Below are 17,510 nucleotides of genomic sequence, written 5' to 3'. Positions count from 1 at the left end.
TTGCTTCCAAAATGGTCAAATTTGGGTTGATTTCAATGAAATTAGGCTCAAAATGCATATTTGTGTATTGTTAAAGGAACCTTACATTACGATTTTAAATCAAACAGCAAATACGGCTGCTTTTAAAAGAAATCTAATCCCTACCCTGCTTTGTGGCGATTTTTTTTTGCCTTTATATAACGTAAATACCACTCGATATTTACATAAATAACCGTATAATGTACGTTATGACATTGTTGTCACATTAAAATATGAAAATTTATTATAAAACAAGGCTTTAAATGGCAAAATTAAAACAATTTTACTGCCTCACCTGCATTTTGCAGGTATAAATACATTTTCAGGTATTCAACGTCCAAATTTAGCTCCAAAATTAGTCAAATCTTATTCTTTTTTTTTAAATTTGTCTTAAAATGTGCATATGAAGACTCTCTTGAGGATGTTGTTATGAATTTAATATTCAAAACGATGTGCATTGTGTATATTAAGAAAGTTCACCCTTATCCGGATTTTGTGGCCCGATTCATTAAGTTTTAAATTTCAACGTTGAAGTTTTGCTTCCAAAATGGTAAAATTTTGGTCGATTTCAATGAAATTAGTCTCAAAATGAACGTTCGTGTATTCTTTAAGCAATTTTATTATATGATTTTAAAGGAATAAGAATGGCTGACATAAAAGCGCTTTTATTTTATTGAAAATATTTAAAATAGTAGGTTTAGGATAAAAAGGGTATTTAAGTCAATCGATTACGAGAGAAACGAACGTTTATTTATTTTTTTTTGGAGCATATGGACGCAGCCATGTTAACGATTTAATTCTCGCGAGACCGAGAATGTGATGTCATACACTTCCGGTTAAATCGCGCGCTATGAAAATAACAACAACAAATCGACTCTGCTTGATTTTTTCCCATTTATTTCACTGTGAAATAATCATTGACGAAACATTTGGTTAACTGATAGCTTGGAAAGTGTGTATCTATTGTGTAGCTATAATTGAAGTCAAGATATGTGACCGGATCACTTGTGTTTCGAAAGTAAATATGCCGCTGGACCAGGCTTAATTGTGTAAACAAATCGACTCTGGCTTTCTCTGCTGGATTTTTTGTGTTATAATCATTGCGAAAATTCATGGAAAGTGTGTATCTATTGTGCAGCTATAATTTAAGTCAATATATGTGCCAGGATCACCTGTGTTTCGAAAGATAAAAATGCCGCAGTGCCAGGCTTTTGATTGTGTAAACAAAAGTGGGTGTGGGAAAGTTTTTTTCCCTATTCCGGATCCTCTTTAATCATACGATCATAGGAAATTGTGCAAGAAATGGATTGAAAACCTTCACAACAAGAAATTAAATCTGCAAACATTTTAGGGCGCATATACAAGTAAAGTGGCACAATCTCTGAATTTTAAAAGTAAGAGAAAGGGACTCGTATTCGGTTCCGTTCCGACCATTGTTAATGTAAACAATCACTAATCCTAAAAGGAGACCACTATGAATCGACCTTCAATAGAGAACATTCGTTTGAAACGATTAAAAACACAGGTAAATTATTTATTAGCTTATTATATTCATAATTAGTTCTTACACTGATTAGTCTCAATGGACATTTTCATATTAATATATTAATAATTATACATATTTAATTTAAAAATTTAAAGACTCTTTAAAAAAAACAAATGTATATGTAAAATTTTACCACAGTCATTCTGAAAGTAAGAAAATATTTGCTTCGAAACAAAAGATCAAATCCAGGTCAGCTCGGCCCCAAATCGTACTCGGTCCCCGAGTCAGCTCGACCCTGTTCCAACTCGGCACAGGTCAACTCGGCCCATAATTATATATTACTGGTAATGATTACTTTTTATATGTTAACAATGTAAACAATCTATATCCTAATATAAATTTGTAATAGAAGGCCGAACTGACCCGTGCCGAGTTGGTATAAGGCCGAGTTGACCCTTTACCAAAAGATCTATATCAATCAGATGCACAGTACCAAGCCTTTGTTTGAACTATTATTGTGTCAGTTGATACAGGAATTAAGAAGGAACATTAAATGGTACTTAGACACTGTCACAGTTGTAATTAGTAGGTATTCTGTGGTACTCGGTATTCTGTGAAAATTAAGAAACTCAACTTTCAATAACACCAGTATTAATCGAATATTGAGGTTAAGCAGTTGAGTCACCCCAACCCCTTCCAAGTCATTTTCGAACGAAAAATGCATGACTGAAATTTTGAAGTGATTAAATGGATGCAAACAATTACCGTCTATTACGCCATCTTCAGACATTTAAGCACTATTACAGTGAAGAAGCCCTTATTTGCAAAGATTATAGAATTTTTATTCAATATTTTTATTTTGTAACTTTCAATTGGGAACTTTTCCTGTGGATTGGAAAAATAATATACTATTTTCAATTGGGAATATGACCCAACAACAGCTATAGAATAAGCCAAATAAAATCCAAGGTTACTCGAAAATTGTTTAAAAAAACCATCATGCATTTTCTTTACATAAAATGAACAGTATGACAACAATAATGACGACAAAAAGACAATAAGAAATATGTTAACTTGAATGATATCGATATAAAGTATATGACAACAAATAATAGGATGACATGAATGATTATTGTATCATGTCTTATTACTTAAGTCGATGTACCACATACAGAATTTCCTTAAGGCAACATATTGGAACCTTTCTGCCTTTATAATATGGTTTCTATGCACAAAAATATGTCGAGTTAACGACTTATAAGAAAATAATACCATGTATATATAGAATCGTGGTGGGTTATTTTAGAGCGATAGTATACGTGTCAGGAAGGACTGAAAATAAGAATTTCCACGATTTTTGCAACAAAAGTAAGCAGTTTTATTTTATCACCAGTAAGATAGATTCATTTTATTGATAGTTAATTAAGAGTTTTTAATATACAAAATAATCTAAGTTATATGCCCCGTAGAGTTGCACTTATATTTTCCCAACCTGTGATGAATTTTGTTAATTCTTTCAATCAACTGCATACACAGATTTTAGGCCCGGACACGGCACGATTCACGTACGGTTACCAGACTTGCTAAAATTAGTGTGAGCATACCTTTGATAGTTTGAAAAAGACTAAATGTTTTATGTGTACATTTCAGGGCTGGCGTATACTCATTGTTTTATTATGGATGAGTCGACCTGAGTGTGTTGACCGTCTTCACCAGCGGACACAGAGATACGCTTCAAATTGGAAAGATATATGCGGTTTTCTATTGAGTGTCCACAACATTACAGTGAGGATTAATCAAATGAAGAGGATAATGAAGCGCTTACAGTGACGAAGACACAACGCATCTTTAAGGCTATCAGATAAATCAAGTGCGTTATCAGCAGAAAACTGTTTACCAAAAAGAAAGGGCAACATCGCTAGAATAAATTAGTGTTATTTTGGAGGAGATTGGTCCCGAAGGCGTGGCACTGCGATCACGACATCGCTTGCGATATATTATCTATAATATAAAAGGGCAACAATTTCTGATCCGTATTGACGGCTATGATAAATTATAACCTTTGCATATGTATTTATTGTGCAAAGGATGAACAGGCACGTAATATTAATAATGACCAAATTATTGAATACAAATCAAAGGAATGAGCTGTTTTTGGGAAGACATATATGTAGAATTTCATTGTGTTACACAACATGATTTGGAGATGTAAGTGCGAATGAGCACAGTGTAAGGCGTCAAAGAAACAGTGAGATTTCAAACACCATTCCTGATAACTATTACCATTTACCAGAAGTCTATTGATCAATAGACTGCTCCTTCCCTTTACCATGTAGAGTAGAGTGTCTAAATTTGGCACACAAAAATTATTCAGTTACTGTAACTAAGTATGGCTATTTATAAATGTATGTGCGAGTACTGGAAGATGTTTCCAGTAGATAAAGCTGTTGCTTTTTCACATCAACTTATCGTCAGATGTTAAATGACATGTAAAATGTAAGATAGATTTGAGACAGCTTGTATATATTATTGTCCTATAAGATTTTTCAATTAAACATATCAATTCTTGACATTCATGTTATCTTAAAATGTGTTTTAGTGTCTACTTTTGATTTGGTGAAGTTTTTGTGGTCTTCTTTTGTCAGTGAGTGCGTCTCTTAGCTTAAATTTGTATCTTCACCTGAACCTCTTCGCCAAAGTTTATGAGATTAGCAGGAGTGTTTCATGTGATTCATCTTTCAAGAATATCTTCATAATTGAAATCATATAGAAAAAAATCTGGTTGCAACCTTATATCACCTACTGGTTTATAAGTTATGATCCTTTTCTCTTTGAAAAAATGCACTTTCGGGCCATAGTTTGGTTTGCAATTACTTGGTTTGATTGAATTGAAACTAAACATGTATTCAATAATAAGGAAACAATGTCAATAATAATCAAATCTTTCACTATGTAATAGTATTTTATTGAGGTACAGTTGTATGATCAGTTTTAAAGGAAAATTAGACAAACTTAAAGCCACTCTAGATTTTAAAGAATCTTTACATGGATAAATATCAGAATTTAGAAATAATTTAATTTAATACTTTTTTCTTAGTCAATTTATGTGTTTCGGCTTTATTACCTTTTATAACTAGATATGCATTTATTTGTAAGAAGCAAACATTCTTTCTAGAGCCAACTATTGTACTTCTTTCAAATTGTTAGTTCAAATCACCATGAACATGAATGTATGAATGAAATATATAAATATATATGGTAAATTTGAAATGCCATCATAATACACATGTTTGTTTTAAAGGGTTTTGACCCTTTTTATTTAAGCATGTACAGTTAATTATGTAAAATGTCTAGCCAAATAAGAAGAACATTAAATTGGTATGATTAGTCAGTGACAATTGATACCGGGCAATGTCTAATTGTTATTTGTTTCTCATCACAGATTTTGAAATTATGTGCGATATTGGTATTTACTGGTTAGTTATCCAGGAAGTCGACCACGTGGATCAATAGCGAGATTTGACCAAACAAATTAGTTAAATTGGCATTCACCCACTAAAAATCCTACTTAACATCGAATCACTTATCCATATAACAATAAATTTCCACGGTGACAAAGCACAAGGATAAAAATTTTGTATTTGGTGCATTGTAATACAGGTTGGTGATTTAGAACAAACTTGGTGTTCTTGTTATTGGAACACATGTTGACTACAGATATTTAGTTTAACAATCATAAATGATAGTTGCATGTCAACCAATCTTGTCATCTGTTCTATATAATTGTGATACATAATGAAAAACATTAAACCTTTACTATGATTACATATAAACTTAACTACGTGTATATCTTTCATGGGCCACTGTAGACTCTTCTTAAACCAACATCCCGCTTTTAGCATTCTTAAAACCGGTTTTTGTCATCATGCATAAGGCAGATGTACAATTATAGCTAAACCTGCTATTTGAGAAAAAGTACAGTTCAATTAAGTTTAAAATATTTAAATATATCAAATATTTCAGTCGCAGAGAATGATGATAAAATTAGTATATCAACTAAATCAAGTATTAACCCGACCCCACAGAACTGGGATCTAATAGTACATAAATTTATTATTAAAATATTTACATCTATGAGTTGTACACAAGTAAAAGCTAGTTTGACAATAAAACAAAACAACAGCTTTCATAATAGCATGGCTCATGCCTTTTGTAGCGTTTAACAATAAAGTTTTAAGGTTAATGATCAAATTCTTCAATTCAAATGTCTTTAACGATGGCCTTAATCTTTGACGCTCAGAAAATGGGTAAAACTAGAAATTCTTTTTACCAATGTGTATAATGCAATGTGAATGCTGTTTATACAAATTCTTCCATTTTACAACAAAATTCAATTAGAAGTTACTTTAAACTGGAGTCGATGAATAATTCATGAGCTGTTCTGTTTTACTTAAATTCAGTTCATAAACTGTTTATGAATCGTTATGACCAAAAGTTTTGACATTAATTTAAAAAAACCAGGTGTGAACAAATTGCATGAAAATGTGCCTGTGTTATTAATAAATTGGGTTCATTTAGTATATATAAACCTGGCTAGCGAAAAAGTTCATAACCCAAGTCTAACAATATGTTCACGTCCCCATTATGGACTGGTGTTACAAAGTTTCTCCGTTTTCGTATTGTGATTAACGTTTAAGTAGATTTCTATAAGATACTCACATTATACAAATATATACTAGTATGCATACAAATATATACTATTATGCATACAAATATACACTAGTATGCATATAAATGTAGGTATAGTTTCCAGACCTGTATGTTATGTTTGTTGATATGTTCATTTAAAAATGAATGTATCATGTAAACTAATAAAATAGCTAAATAATCGGACCTTGAACGTGGTTCCTATTTTGAAAAGAAAAACAAGACAAATAATACTGATAATAGCGATAAATCTAAACAGCATTCCTCAAAGGCTAACATTTATTAAAACATGGAATTTACTAAAAACTAAAATAGCTCCAAAAGTGCACAGAAGAAAAGTGTCACTTTTTGTACATAGAAAGGAATTATGTTGAAATTCATATATCGTTTTAATATCAATGTGCATGCATACATTGTATGTAAGTTAAATATTCATCAAAGTGTTATTTCTTTTTACAACCTATAAAAAGTTAAATGGCGTGGGAGAAAAGACTTGCAGAATGTTTTCCCTACATACATGTTTTTTACCTCTAGATCAATGGCCACAATATTGAACATGTTGTTGGAAATTGTGACTGACGGCCAAGGTAGGTGAAGTTCAGTGGGTAAAAAGATTAACCAGTGAGTATTTATTAGAAGTTGAACACTTTTGCTTCATTCTTTTACTTACTTGCATAGTTTTCTATTTGATACTTATGAATAACTACATCTTTTAAGGGAATAATCGGAGTGCTGAAGGCAATTAATAAGACAGACGTTAATTCTGAACATAACTTAGTAACATTATGATTATAGCAACCTTTTCATCAAATATGCATAAGATATTTTAAGCAGGCATATTCTTCCTCAAAAACACTTTGACATTAGGTTTCAAAAAGGAATAATTTATTCTCTAAGGTCAGTGCAATATACCCTTTAAATGATATAAAACCGTAGTTTGAAAATTTTCAGAGGTAAAAGTGAGGCTTAAAGTTGTGTGCCTTTAATGAAATAAAATGTATTATGCAAAAGATTTTATGTACGCTCGGAATTAAAACTCAAATCGGTTTCAGAATGTTATTCTTAGTCTGAGTTGTTTCTTTTTCTTTTCATTTTTGTTCTTTTTTTAAGGAATTTTGGCATTTTTATTTTGCACAAAATATAAATTCCCGATAAAATGGAGAGAGACAATGATCTAAAATTGTGCGCATAATTAATTGGCTTGGATATACAGTCTGCTACTACAGTACACAAAATTTAACGGAAATTCTTTCATATTGTAATGTTAAGTAATAGTTATAGTATATGAAACAAGTAAGTTAAGAGGATATATATCACTGGTTTGGGCGACATTCTGCTAACAAAAATGTCGAGGCCGATAGGCCAAGACGATTGTTTTGCAGGAGCATCCCGAGATGTTGCCCCAGTCAGTGTTATACCCTCGTAACTAACGAGTTTCATTTATTATAACTGTTTTATCGCAATTTCACACATGTGTTTTATATCAGAAATCAGCAAAACTTAAAGAAAAAAAAATAGAAACCCCAGGTAAAATGAACCAATACCATCTAATGCTGTTGTAAGCTACCTAACAGCTATTTATAACAAGGCAGTTTGAAGGTGTTTTCGCTGCCGACAAAAAATAAAAACAAGAAAAAAGAAAGACAAAATAATAAAACAAGACATGCAACCCTTGACAATTTAAAGACGTCAAATGTAAGAGACTGATTGTAAACCGATACCTTGTGGAGAAAAAAAATATTTAGTCAAGATTTAAGGACTTTTTTCAGCGGATGTACCTTTTGATTTAAGCAGTTGTGTACATGAGAATACATTTTATTCGTTGATATTATTCGGAATGTTCGTTTCCGATTCCCCATTAGAGTCTCTGTGAAAAAACAACTCAACCGATACATAGCAGGTACAAAAAAACTCAACTGCTCTATAGCAGTTGAGTTTTTTCCTATATGAGTCAATGAAAAGACTGCACTGCTATAAATGTTATATCAATACAGTTTACAAGTGCTCATTGAAGTGTACTGAGTATAATGGGTTAGTAAGAACAAAGAAAAAGTTCGAAAGCATGTGATGTGATAAAATATGAAAAGATGTATATGATAAACAGAAAATTCAAGTTTTTTTTTCTATAATGCATGATATATTTTCATTTTGTGATATGAAAATTATCATATTTCACTCGTGGCTATCGTCACTCATGGCATATTTATTTTCCTGTATTAAGAGAGAAAAAAAACTTAAATATCTTCTATGCATCATTGATATTTTTTTACAAACTATTTTATTTGCTTCACAGTATGCTAACAAAACCTTATTCACGACATTAGAAAAGCGGTGTCAGTAACTTTGTTTGCTTTTTTTATTGGCCTTGAGATTTTTAAAAAAAATATTTTCCTGAACTCTACCTTAAATCGCATGATTTTCATTGGACATTAGAGTTTTTGTGCCAGATTCTGACCAATCAATTACCAATATTCTGTGTTTGAATTTAAAAACAAAACTTATCTTTGTATCAAAGTTTGGGGACCTTTGTGTTGACAATGTGTCAGAGATATATATGCATCAGTGTGGCATGCCCATGGATTGGCTCATTTTTGTCTGGGATTCACTTATTTTGACGACAGAAAAAGTGATAGTGATAGAAATATCATTTCCACCTGCTCGTCCATTGGTCACTTTTTTCCTGGCTAAACAGGGACGTTAAGATATTTAAACAAAACCTGTTAACAATGTTTTACATCATGCAGTTTGTTTGTAAAGAGGGCATAAAAGCAAACTTTAAGTATCTATTAAAGTTTATAGCTTTCCACTAAAAAACGCATTGATAAATTTACACCGTTTGGTTCTTATACCATATCATCTAGAGAACAGACATGAACTTAATAGGAAAACTTTTACTTGGATTGTCTTTGATTTGTTTTTTATTTTTATTCAGCGTCTTAATACATAAAACACCAATACCGTTTCAGAAAGATATGTACGAAAAAGACAAGTCCGAAAAGTTTGTCAACAAAAACTGGACAATTTTGATGACAGTCAATAATGCGTATTTGGACTTCTTTCAAAACTGGATTCATTTCTACAATAAGCTTCAAGTAAACTACCCCATGATAATCATTGCCGAGGACGATGTTGCGTTTTTAAGACTTCGCCAAATAAATGGAAAACCAAGATTCACTCCTGTAAGGAGTTGGAGAATTTCACTCGGGTCGGCTGTTGTATATGGATCTAAAGGATTCAAGGAACTTGCATCGGGCAGGCCAACATATATTCTAAGATATTTAGAGAAAGGAACAAATATTCTTTACGCAGACACAGATTCTGTTTGGTTACATGACCCAGCTCCATTTTTCCAGGGACAATATGATATGTGGATGCAAGTTGACAGTCCTGGAAATTTATGCACCGGGCTGATGGCTATCAAAAGCAATAATGAGTCTATAAAACTAATGAAAAAGTGGGAAGCCTCATTGAAAACACGTTTAGATATTGACCAGACCGCGTTTAACAAAGTTCACAGAAACTCGACCATACACTTAAAGCCACTGGACAGGAACTTGTTTCCATCAGGGAATCTGTATTTTGGTAAGTTTAACGACGACAAACGTAAAAACGTCGTAATTGTTCATAATAATTACAAAATGGGACATGACTCAAAATTGGAGCGATTTAAAAAATTTAAACTTTGGTTTTCTAACTAAAAGGCAAGCTGGAAAAAATACCTGGAAATCACATATCCTTAATTATTAGTAACGCGAAGATGAAAATGATATCCAATATGATAAAAATATCAAGTAATATATTGCAAGTTGAAAAATACATTACAAATGACGGTGAATTGTGAAATTTCTATAAAAGAGATAATTTTTGCATCATGGAAAAAAGTGGATTGAAGATAAGAAATATATATTTAAATATTATAACACATTGTGATAAACAAAAAAAATACTCGTGGTATACGTCTATTAATCTTTTGACTAGGACATTAATGCCCCTAGAGTGGATAACAATTGAGGTCAGTTTTATTTTTTCATTGTCATAGATACTTGAAGGAACTCAATAGTCTAATATTATAGTCTGAAATAATATAATTTGAAATTATTTTTAAATCAAGTGGTATACTTTAAATTAAAAAGTAGGCAATATTTAAAATATGTAAATATACTCGGTAATTACTTAAAGGCACAATGTGCCTTGGAAAGGACAGACATGAGTTTTGTAATGTTTAAATAATGGTTTTAGGGCATCATATGTACATGTCATGTGTAGAAAGAAGCTGAATATAAAATTATTCAGCATTAAAGTAACAAAATGTAAACAAACAAGTAACTAAAGACGGTTCAGGCATTTGGCCGACAAGAAACGTTTTGGAAAGTATAACAAGACGCCAAAATTTAAAACAAAAATACAGAAACACAGACAACATCTCTGGAACATAATTTAAACAATAAAAATCTAATAAAATAATGCATTTATGATTAAAGATTTACGATGCTCATCCTTAATTAAAACCTCTTGATTATGGGAATTTATTGAAATCTATATTTTTTTCCTGAATATGTCTTATTTGAATGAAAGAATGAATAAACTATGGCTGGGAAGTTACGTTCCTACGGAGCCCCTAAGATGACATTTTCCACACTTTTTTCCCGTAACTTTATTTGCTTTTACGAAATTATAATTTGTAATTACGAAATAATAATTTGTTTTTACGAAATATTAATTCGTAATTACGAAATAATAATTCGTAAATACGAAATGATATTTTGTAAAAACAAATTAATTTTTTTATAGGATTTCAAAATTTTGTAAATAGTAATTAAAAAGGTCTCGAAACTAAGTTCCCGACTGAATATAAGGCAATTAAATATGATATAAATAGTGACTTTTTTCTCCCCAAGTTTTATAACTTACCACTATAATTGTATATAAATTAAAATAATCGTCTGGCTATAGCGTTGCCGCCACAGCCGTGAAAGTACGTGCGCTGGGAATTTTTTTTGTAAAAATGGGGGTCCTGTGCTTCAAATCCAAACACGGACATTTTTTCAGTTTCGTTTAGTCGAAATTATTGAGTTTTGAAATAAAATGTTATGTTTTTTTATGATCTCACGGTGCCCATACATAAATTGTAAGGAAATGTACTTTTTTAAATTGATTAGATTAGTGAAAGTCTGGAGCCTACTCCCCGTCGCCCCTTTAGTTTACTAATGAATATGAAAAAAGAAAGCAATAATATAGGATGCTTCTTTTTAAAAGAATCATATCAGAAAGGATTAATTGCCTAAAAAATTAAGACGTTGCTTATAGGAACATGTATTTGACAATGGGAAAAACGAGGCCATTTTGGATAGAGGATGACTTCTCACTCAAAAACCCTGTTCACTTACATAAAATAACATGACAACCATTCAGCATATTATTGCAAGGTTGATCCAGGCTTATAAATGATCCCTTTGTGAGATTTGTAGGTTCTTTGTCAAGCACACAATGACCTTAAATAAGATTTCGCAAAAACAAATTAATATTTCGTAATTATAAATTGTTATTTCGTAAAAACGAATTATTATTTCGTAACTACGAATTAATATTTCGTATGTACGAATTAATATTTCGTAAAAACGAAACATTATTTCGTAAAAACGAAATAATGTTTCGTAAAAACGAATTAATATTTCGTAATTATGAATTAACATTTCGTAAAAACGAAATAATATTTCTTAAAAACGAATTAATATTTCGTACAAACTAATCAATATTTCGTAATTACGCAACAATATTTCGTAAAAACGAATTGATATTTCGTAATTACGAATTAATATTTCGTAATTACGAATTAATATTTCGTAAAAACAATTAATATTTCGTACTTACGAAATAATATTCCGTAAAAACGAATTAATATTTCGTAATTTCGAAATAATATTTCGTAAGAACGAATTAATATTTTGTAAAAACGAATTATTATTTCGTAAAAACGAATAATTATTTCGTATAAACGAATTAATGTTACGTAAAAACGAATTAATTGCCGGGAAAAAAGTGTCGGAAATGTCACTTTAGGGGCTCCGTACGTTCCCTATAACAGGTCAAATAAAATAAAGTTGGTACTTTCTAAGAAAGAAAAACCGCCAGGCTTTTTAAATGACTCTATATATTCATATTGTGGCCACCTTGAGTGTGTGGAATTTTAAACATAACATATCTACACTTTGTGTGAAGTCAAAACATGTTTATTTTATATTTACAAAGGGACCGTAGAGCAATTTTCAATATTTTCCAATATCAATTTTGAACATAGAATATTTAAAGAGTTGATTTGATAAGGAAACGGGGAATGGATAACTAGACACTCAAACGCTTTCATTAATAGACCTTGAATAATCTTTGTTTGACCATTTGTCATTTATGTTTATATTGTAAACTGCTTTAGTGAATATCAATTTGATTGTTATTTCAATTTTATTTGTACAAGGTTATATCAAAAACAAGTTATAAAACGTCAAAAACATGCAAATAGAAATAAATGAACTTATAAGTAAAAAAAATAGCTATAATAAACGTGCAAGTTGTACGGGTGTTTTTGAGATGCTTCTAAATTCAGTTTAAAGTTTACTGGTAAAAAGTTATAATATTTTTCCATTACATTTAACGTTAATGTTAAAGCAGCACGCCTCCAGATTCAATATAATTTTCATGAACATTTTGAAAATGAATTAAAAAGTAAAATATTGTTAAGTGAACAAAGAAAATAATTTCAAATTGCAAACAGCACAACAACACTTACGACTCATGTAAATTACCAAAAAAAGAGGTCAAATTATGCAATACAGCCCTAACTGCGTTAGTAACGTAGTAAAAATATTGTGTCATAAAATTGCACGTAACAGGGAAATTGTTGAATAATTTTAAATCTTAATACGTTTCTTAAGATCTCAATATTTTTTTTAAAGTTTGATTTTCTGGAAATATTTTGGTTCATCTGGGGGGTTGGGGAAACCTTTTAAAAGGGAAAGAAACAGGAAAAATTTTTACTTCTTTTTTTTTAAATTTTTCCTGCACTATTCTTTTAATGTCCCCCAAAATAAATCACTAAGCATTTCCAAAAAGAAAAAACATTTTTAAATCCTTATACGAAAAAAATTTAGGGGAAATTTTAACTTGACCCAGGGGGGGTCAGGTTAGAGCGTTCAGATTTTACAATTAGTTGTCATAGTGAACTGTGGAAACATTAAATAACATATCGAATGAATGATTAAGACTTTTTTCAATCAAAGACTATCCACAATATCTGTTTTTGTAACAACTTCCAGGGTTTGTTCAAATCACATGACTTGTTTTAAAACTACTCGGTGATTCTGTCGGCGTCTAAATTCCGTTTAACATATTTAGATATATTTACGCTCCAAACACCAAATATATAGAATATAAACATTAATTCATGCTGGGACTTTAAAATGTCATTATAGCGTTATTCGAGAGTGAAAGCTCATTTTAATATTTTTGTCATTACTTTGCCTGAGTATCCCTTAAAATTAAGGCTTAATATGTACATGTGTACTAAAATAAATTATTGTGAAATCAAGTTATTTTATTGGGAAGGGCTTAATCTAATGTTGCTAGAACTTGTTGCACAAACCATTTTTTTCTCTTTTTTGTATAATATTTTACATGTAGGTGATGTAATAAAATATGCTTAGAGGCAAAGTATGCCCCAGAAATTAGTTTGATTGTTTTTGCCCTTCTTTAAAAAGGCAAACATTAGTTTTATAATATTGAAATAAAGGCTTAGAGCTTATAAGATGTCTATCACATTAAAAATCAGCGTTAAATATGAAATTATTTGTCATAAAAGTAATAAAATGTAAACAAAGAAGCATTTTGACTTCCATACAAAATACTAAATCACTATACTCAGGTAATTGTCAAAAGGCATCGGGAGCTAAAGATGGTTCAGGTAATTGGCCAATGAGTAACTTTTGTAGTAACTTTATAAGGACAACACAGTTAATAAAAAGCTTTAAAGAAATAAAAATAAAAGCATGTCTATGACATAATCGGCCTTTAAACTAAAAAATGTTACTTCAGGGGAAAAAAATAATGCATTGCGAGACAAGGAATGAAATCATGAAACAAGGTATTTATAAACACAAACTGCTGACACTTAAGAGCATAATTGTAAACAAACAAACAATACAACACATGATAACATGGCATAAAAGTAGACTGCAACATAAGGAAGATGACTTAGTAAAATTTTAGCATTACATTGTTATTAACAAGATTGGATATAATATTTCTGTCTGTTATCACTACACATTTAAGCCTGAAAATTTACAATACAAGGAAACCTTGAATAGTTATTACTGATATACTCGTGTCTTTCATGAGTAAAATAACTACATTTAAATATACTAGTAGTGAAATTCATCACCTATTTTTTGCTGGATACAAAGTGAGCAGGTTCTATTTTCTAAAGAATGCGGAAGAAGATGGCGTCGAAAATAGCCGCAAAATCCGTGGATAAACCAGAATATTAATTTTGGCGAATTCCACATTTGAAAAACAGTCTAATTATTTGCATTGAATAAATGCAATAATATATCAAATGTGGGTTCTTTTTATGATAATCACGATCATGTTTGAACAACTAAAATTTATAACATTCCGCTATTTAAATGCGCCACGTGTGAGAAAAGCATTAATATTTAATGAAGAAATAAATGCTTTGTAATTTTGCATTAAGACATTTATAAATATACCTTGAAATGATTTGTTCTATCAATCACTTTTCGCAATTTTGTGAGTTTTTTTATTCAGTTTATAAAGTAAATCAGATTATTACCAGAAAGATGATAATTTGTCTTTGAATACTGATCAAAGTATACCCTACCAATTCTAACGGATTTTGCTGAAAGTTAAGCTTACTAGTAAACAAAAAAGCACGTTTCTTTTATCAATAAATGAGAACCCTTATATAGAGGATCTTTGTTTAGTTCAGTGTAAGATCGGAATATATTTCACCGAGTGAGTACCAAAAGGTATATTTCAGCAGCCACGAGTGAAATATGAACTTTTGGTGTTCACGATGTGAAATATATTTTGATCTTACAGTCAACTAAACAAAATTTCTTTTATTATATGCAAAGAAACTATAAAGACATTTAACCTGATACTAAATGAAAATCGTGCCAAATAATAATACAACATAATACTTCCGAGGTCTGACCAACCAGCTCTTAAACTTGCATTTTGTACGAAAGGCCATGTTTTATTTGTTATATTATAACGAATCTAAATACTCTTATCCATTTTATTGCTGTCATTTTTAATATAACTTGCTTTCAAATTATTATTTTATTTGTTCAGTGTGTGAAATAGTTCAAACCCCAGTCGGTTTTTTTTTATTATTTTCAAGCGATGCAGCAAACAAACATGCTCTTCTTTTAATATTCCATTTTTGTTAATCAAAGTTTGACAGTATGACAATATCGTCTGTTGTGTTGTAAAATTAGTACGTCGTGAACGTTAAAACAGTCTGTATAAGAAATATGGACTGGGTAGCCGGTCTGTATGCGATTTATGGACTGGATGACGTCATATTGAATATAGAAGGGCTTATGCAAATGAGATATTATACATACAGTATCGTTAAGACGCGCTAAATTTTAAATCGCGTTATACTTAAGGCGCGTCAATGAAAAATCTTTTTCACTTCAAACGGTATTTATTTTTGGTATGTAATAAATAGAACATTAAATTCGTGTAAGTTCATTTTTAAATTTATTGAACCCGTTCAATAATTCAGTATTAATTAAGCTTAGACACTCATTCAATGCACTGTTTGTTATGGAAATAGTGTGAAGTTAGAATGTTTGATAATAACATGTGTTTGTTTTCAGTACTTTATATCTTATACAAGTGAATCAAAGTATTGCGATTTGATTTAAATGAGGATTGTAAAGTTATTCAAACATGTATTGCAGATATGTTAAAGCTGATAGTTGAAGAAAAAAAAATGAATTTTTGCTTATCCATTGATCTATTTAAGAAACCCATTCTGACATTGGAGCTTTTTTTGTGACTAGACAGCAGATGAGATCGAAACAAACTTTGATTTATTAATATGCACTTCTACGGAGGATTTCGTCTCTCTATGATCATAGGTGCTCATTATTCCGATGTTAAATATCGCTAATAAATGTGTTCACCGTTCAGGGCAAGTACAATATATCACGAAATAAAGTTTGTACTTGGTTATAAATAATAGCGCAAAAAGACACATTTAAAAATAAAAATCGCATATAAAGTTACCGAAATAAATGTATGAAGTACACGATATTTTAAATATTCTTTCATGATTTCTAACAGTAAACGCCAAAAATCGTGAAATTCAGTGCCTTCGTGACATGTTATGTGTGCTTTAAAAGGCAAAATATATACCAGAAAACATATATTACTAAAACAAATGTGGTTGCGGCGTGTTGCACGGGCGCAGTTTTCTGAAAAGATTTAATGTTAAGATAGGATATTCTGCAGATTTCCTGAATTAGGGCGTTATATTTAAATTATATGTTGCATTTTTGAGAGTTGCATTGTTACTTTAACCGTTGGCCACTGGTACCAGTTATTTTTTCCTTCAAATACATATATTATCATACTGCTCGATAGTTATTTTATGATATTATTCGTCAAATTAATAGTAACTTCTTTGATCATTTAACCATCCATAGATTGATTTTTGTAGAATTACGTGTTTTTCATTTAGTTAAGTAAGAATGCTTATCAAGTCAGTTTAACGATCCAATAGTTAAAATATAAGTAATTTATGTGGACGGAAAAAAATGTAATTCAAGAAAAGGAAATTTACTAGTTTGTCAATTATGGTTTTCACAGTAATTTCCTTTGTATATGTGCGATTCTTTGAAATTTCACCGTTTTCTTTCATAAGTCTGTTGTCCACATGATATTTCTTGTAGTTTTTTTATAGATTCCGATTAAATTTTTATTTGATTGAATATTTTATAACTAATCAGATTTTTAAAACTTAGGGACATAGATAACGCAAACCAAATAAATAGGGGCAATTTCGCCACCAGGAGCATGATTTTGAGCTAACTTGGTAGAAGTTTATCAGGTCAACTTTCACATCTCACCTGAAGAACTTGTTATTACTTTCCACAGAGATATAAGTACCCCACGACCACGATATAAATAAATGTAAGCCGAGTGGTAAACGCGTAAGTTAAAGAATGTTAGGACTTCTAGCTGCATGTGTTTGAACACCGTCAAGGTAAAAAAT

General features: G+C 30.7%; 1 protein-coding gene across 1 annotated transcript; it reads left to right on the top strand.

The window, feature by feature from the left end:
• Nucleotides 1-7,556: 7,556 nt before the first annotated feature.
• LOC132743905 (uncharacterized) lies at nt 7,557-10,488 on the top strand. The gene is made up of 3 exons (XM_060732499.1): nt 7,557-7,633; nt 9,144-9,793; nt 10,451-10,488. Exons 1-3 carry the CDS (start codon nt 7,557-7,559, stop codon nt 10,486-10,488), a joined length of 765 nt encoding a protein of 254 aa, XP_060588482.1.
• The last annotated feature ends 7,022 nt before the right edge of the window (nt 10,489-17,510 follow it).

This window comes from Ruditapes philippinarum, unplaced genomic scaffold, assembly GCF_026571515.1.
Source record: "Ruditapes philippinarum isolate M1 unplaced genomic scaffold, ASM2657151v2 ctg369_1_1_1_1, whole genome shotgun sequence".
NCBI classification, from domain to species: domain Eukaryota; kingdom Metazoa; phylum Mollusca; class Bivalvia; order Venerida; family Veneridae; genus Ruditapes; species Ruditapes philippinarum.
Note: the sequence above shows the minus strand (reverse complement) of the source record. Positions and strands in the feature narration are given on the sequence as shown.

What these genes read in the sequence shown, in the direction of transcription:
- LOC132743905 (XM_060732499.1), top strand. Translation starts at nt 7,557, where the DNA reads ATGTCGAGGCCGATAGGCCAAGACGATTGTTTTGCAGGAGCATCCCGA. An exon ending in CCAGTCAGTGTTATACCCTC is followed by an intron (nt 7,634 to 9,143) that starts GTAACTAACGAG and finishes ATTTTTATTCAG; the next exon opens with CGTCTTAATACATAAAACAC. An exon ending in ATCAGGGAATCTGTATTTTG is followed by an intron (nt 9,794 to 10,450) that starts GTAAGTTTAACG and finishes TAATGGTTTTAG; the next exon opens with GGCATCATATGTACATGTCA.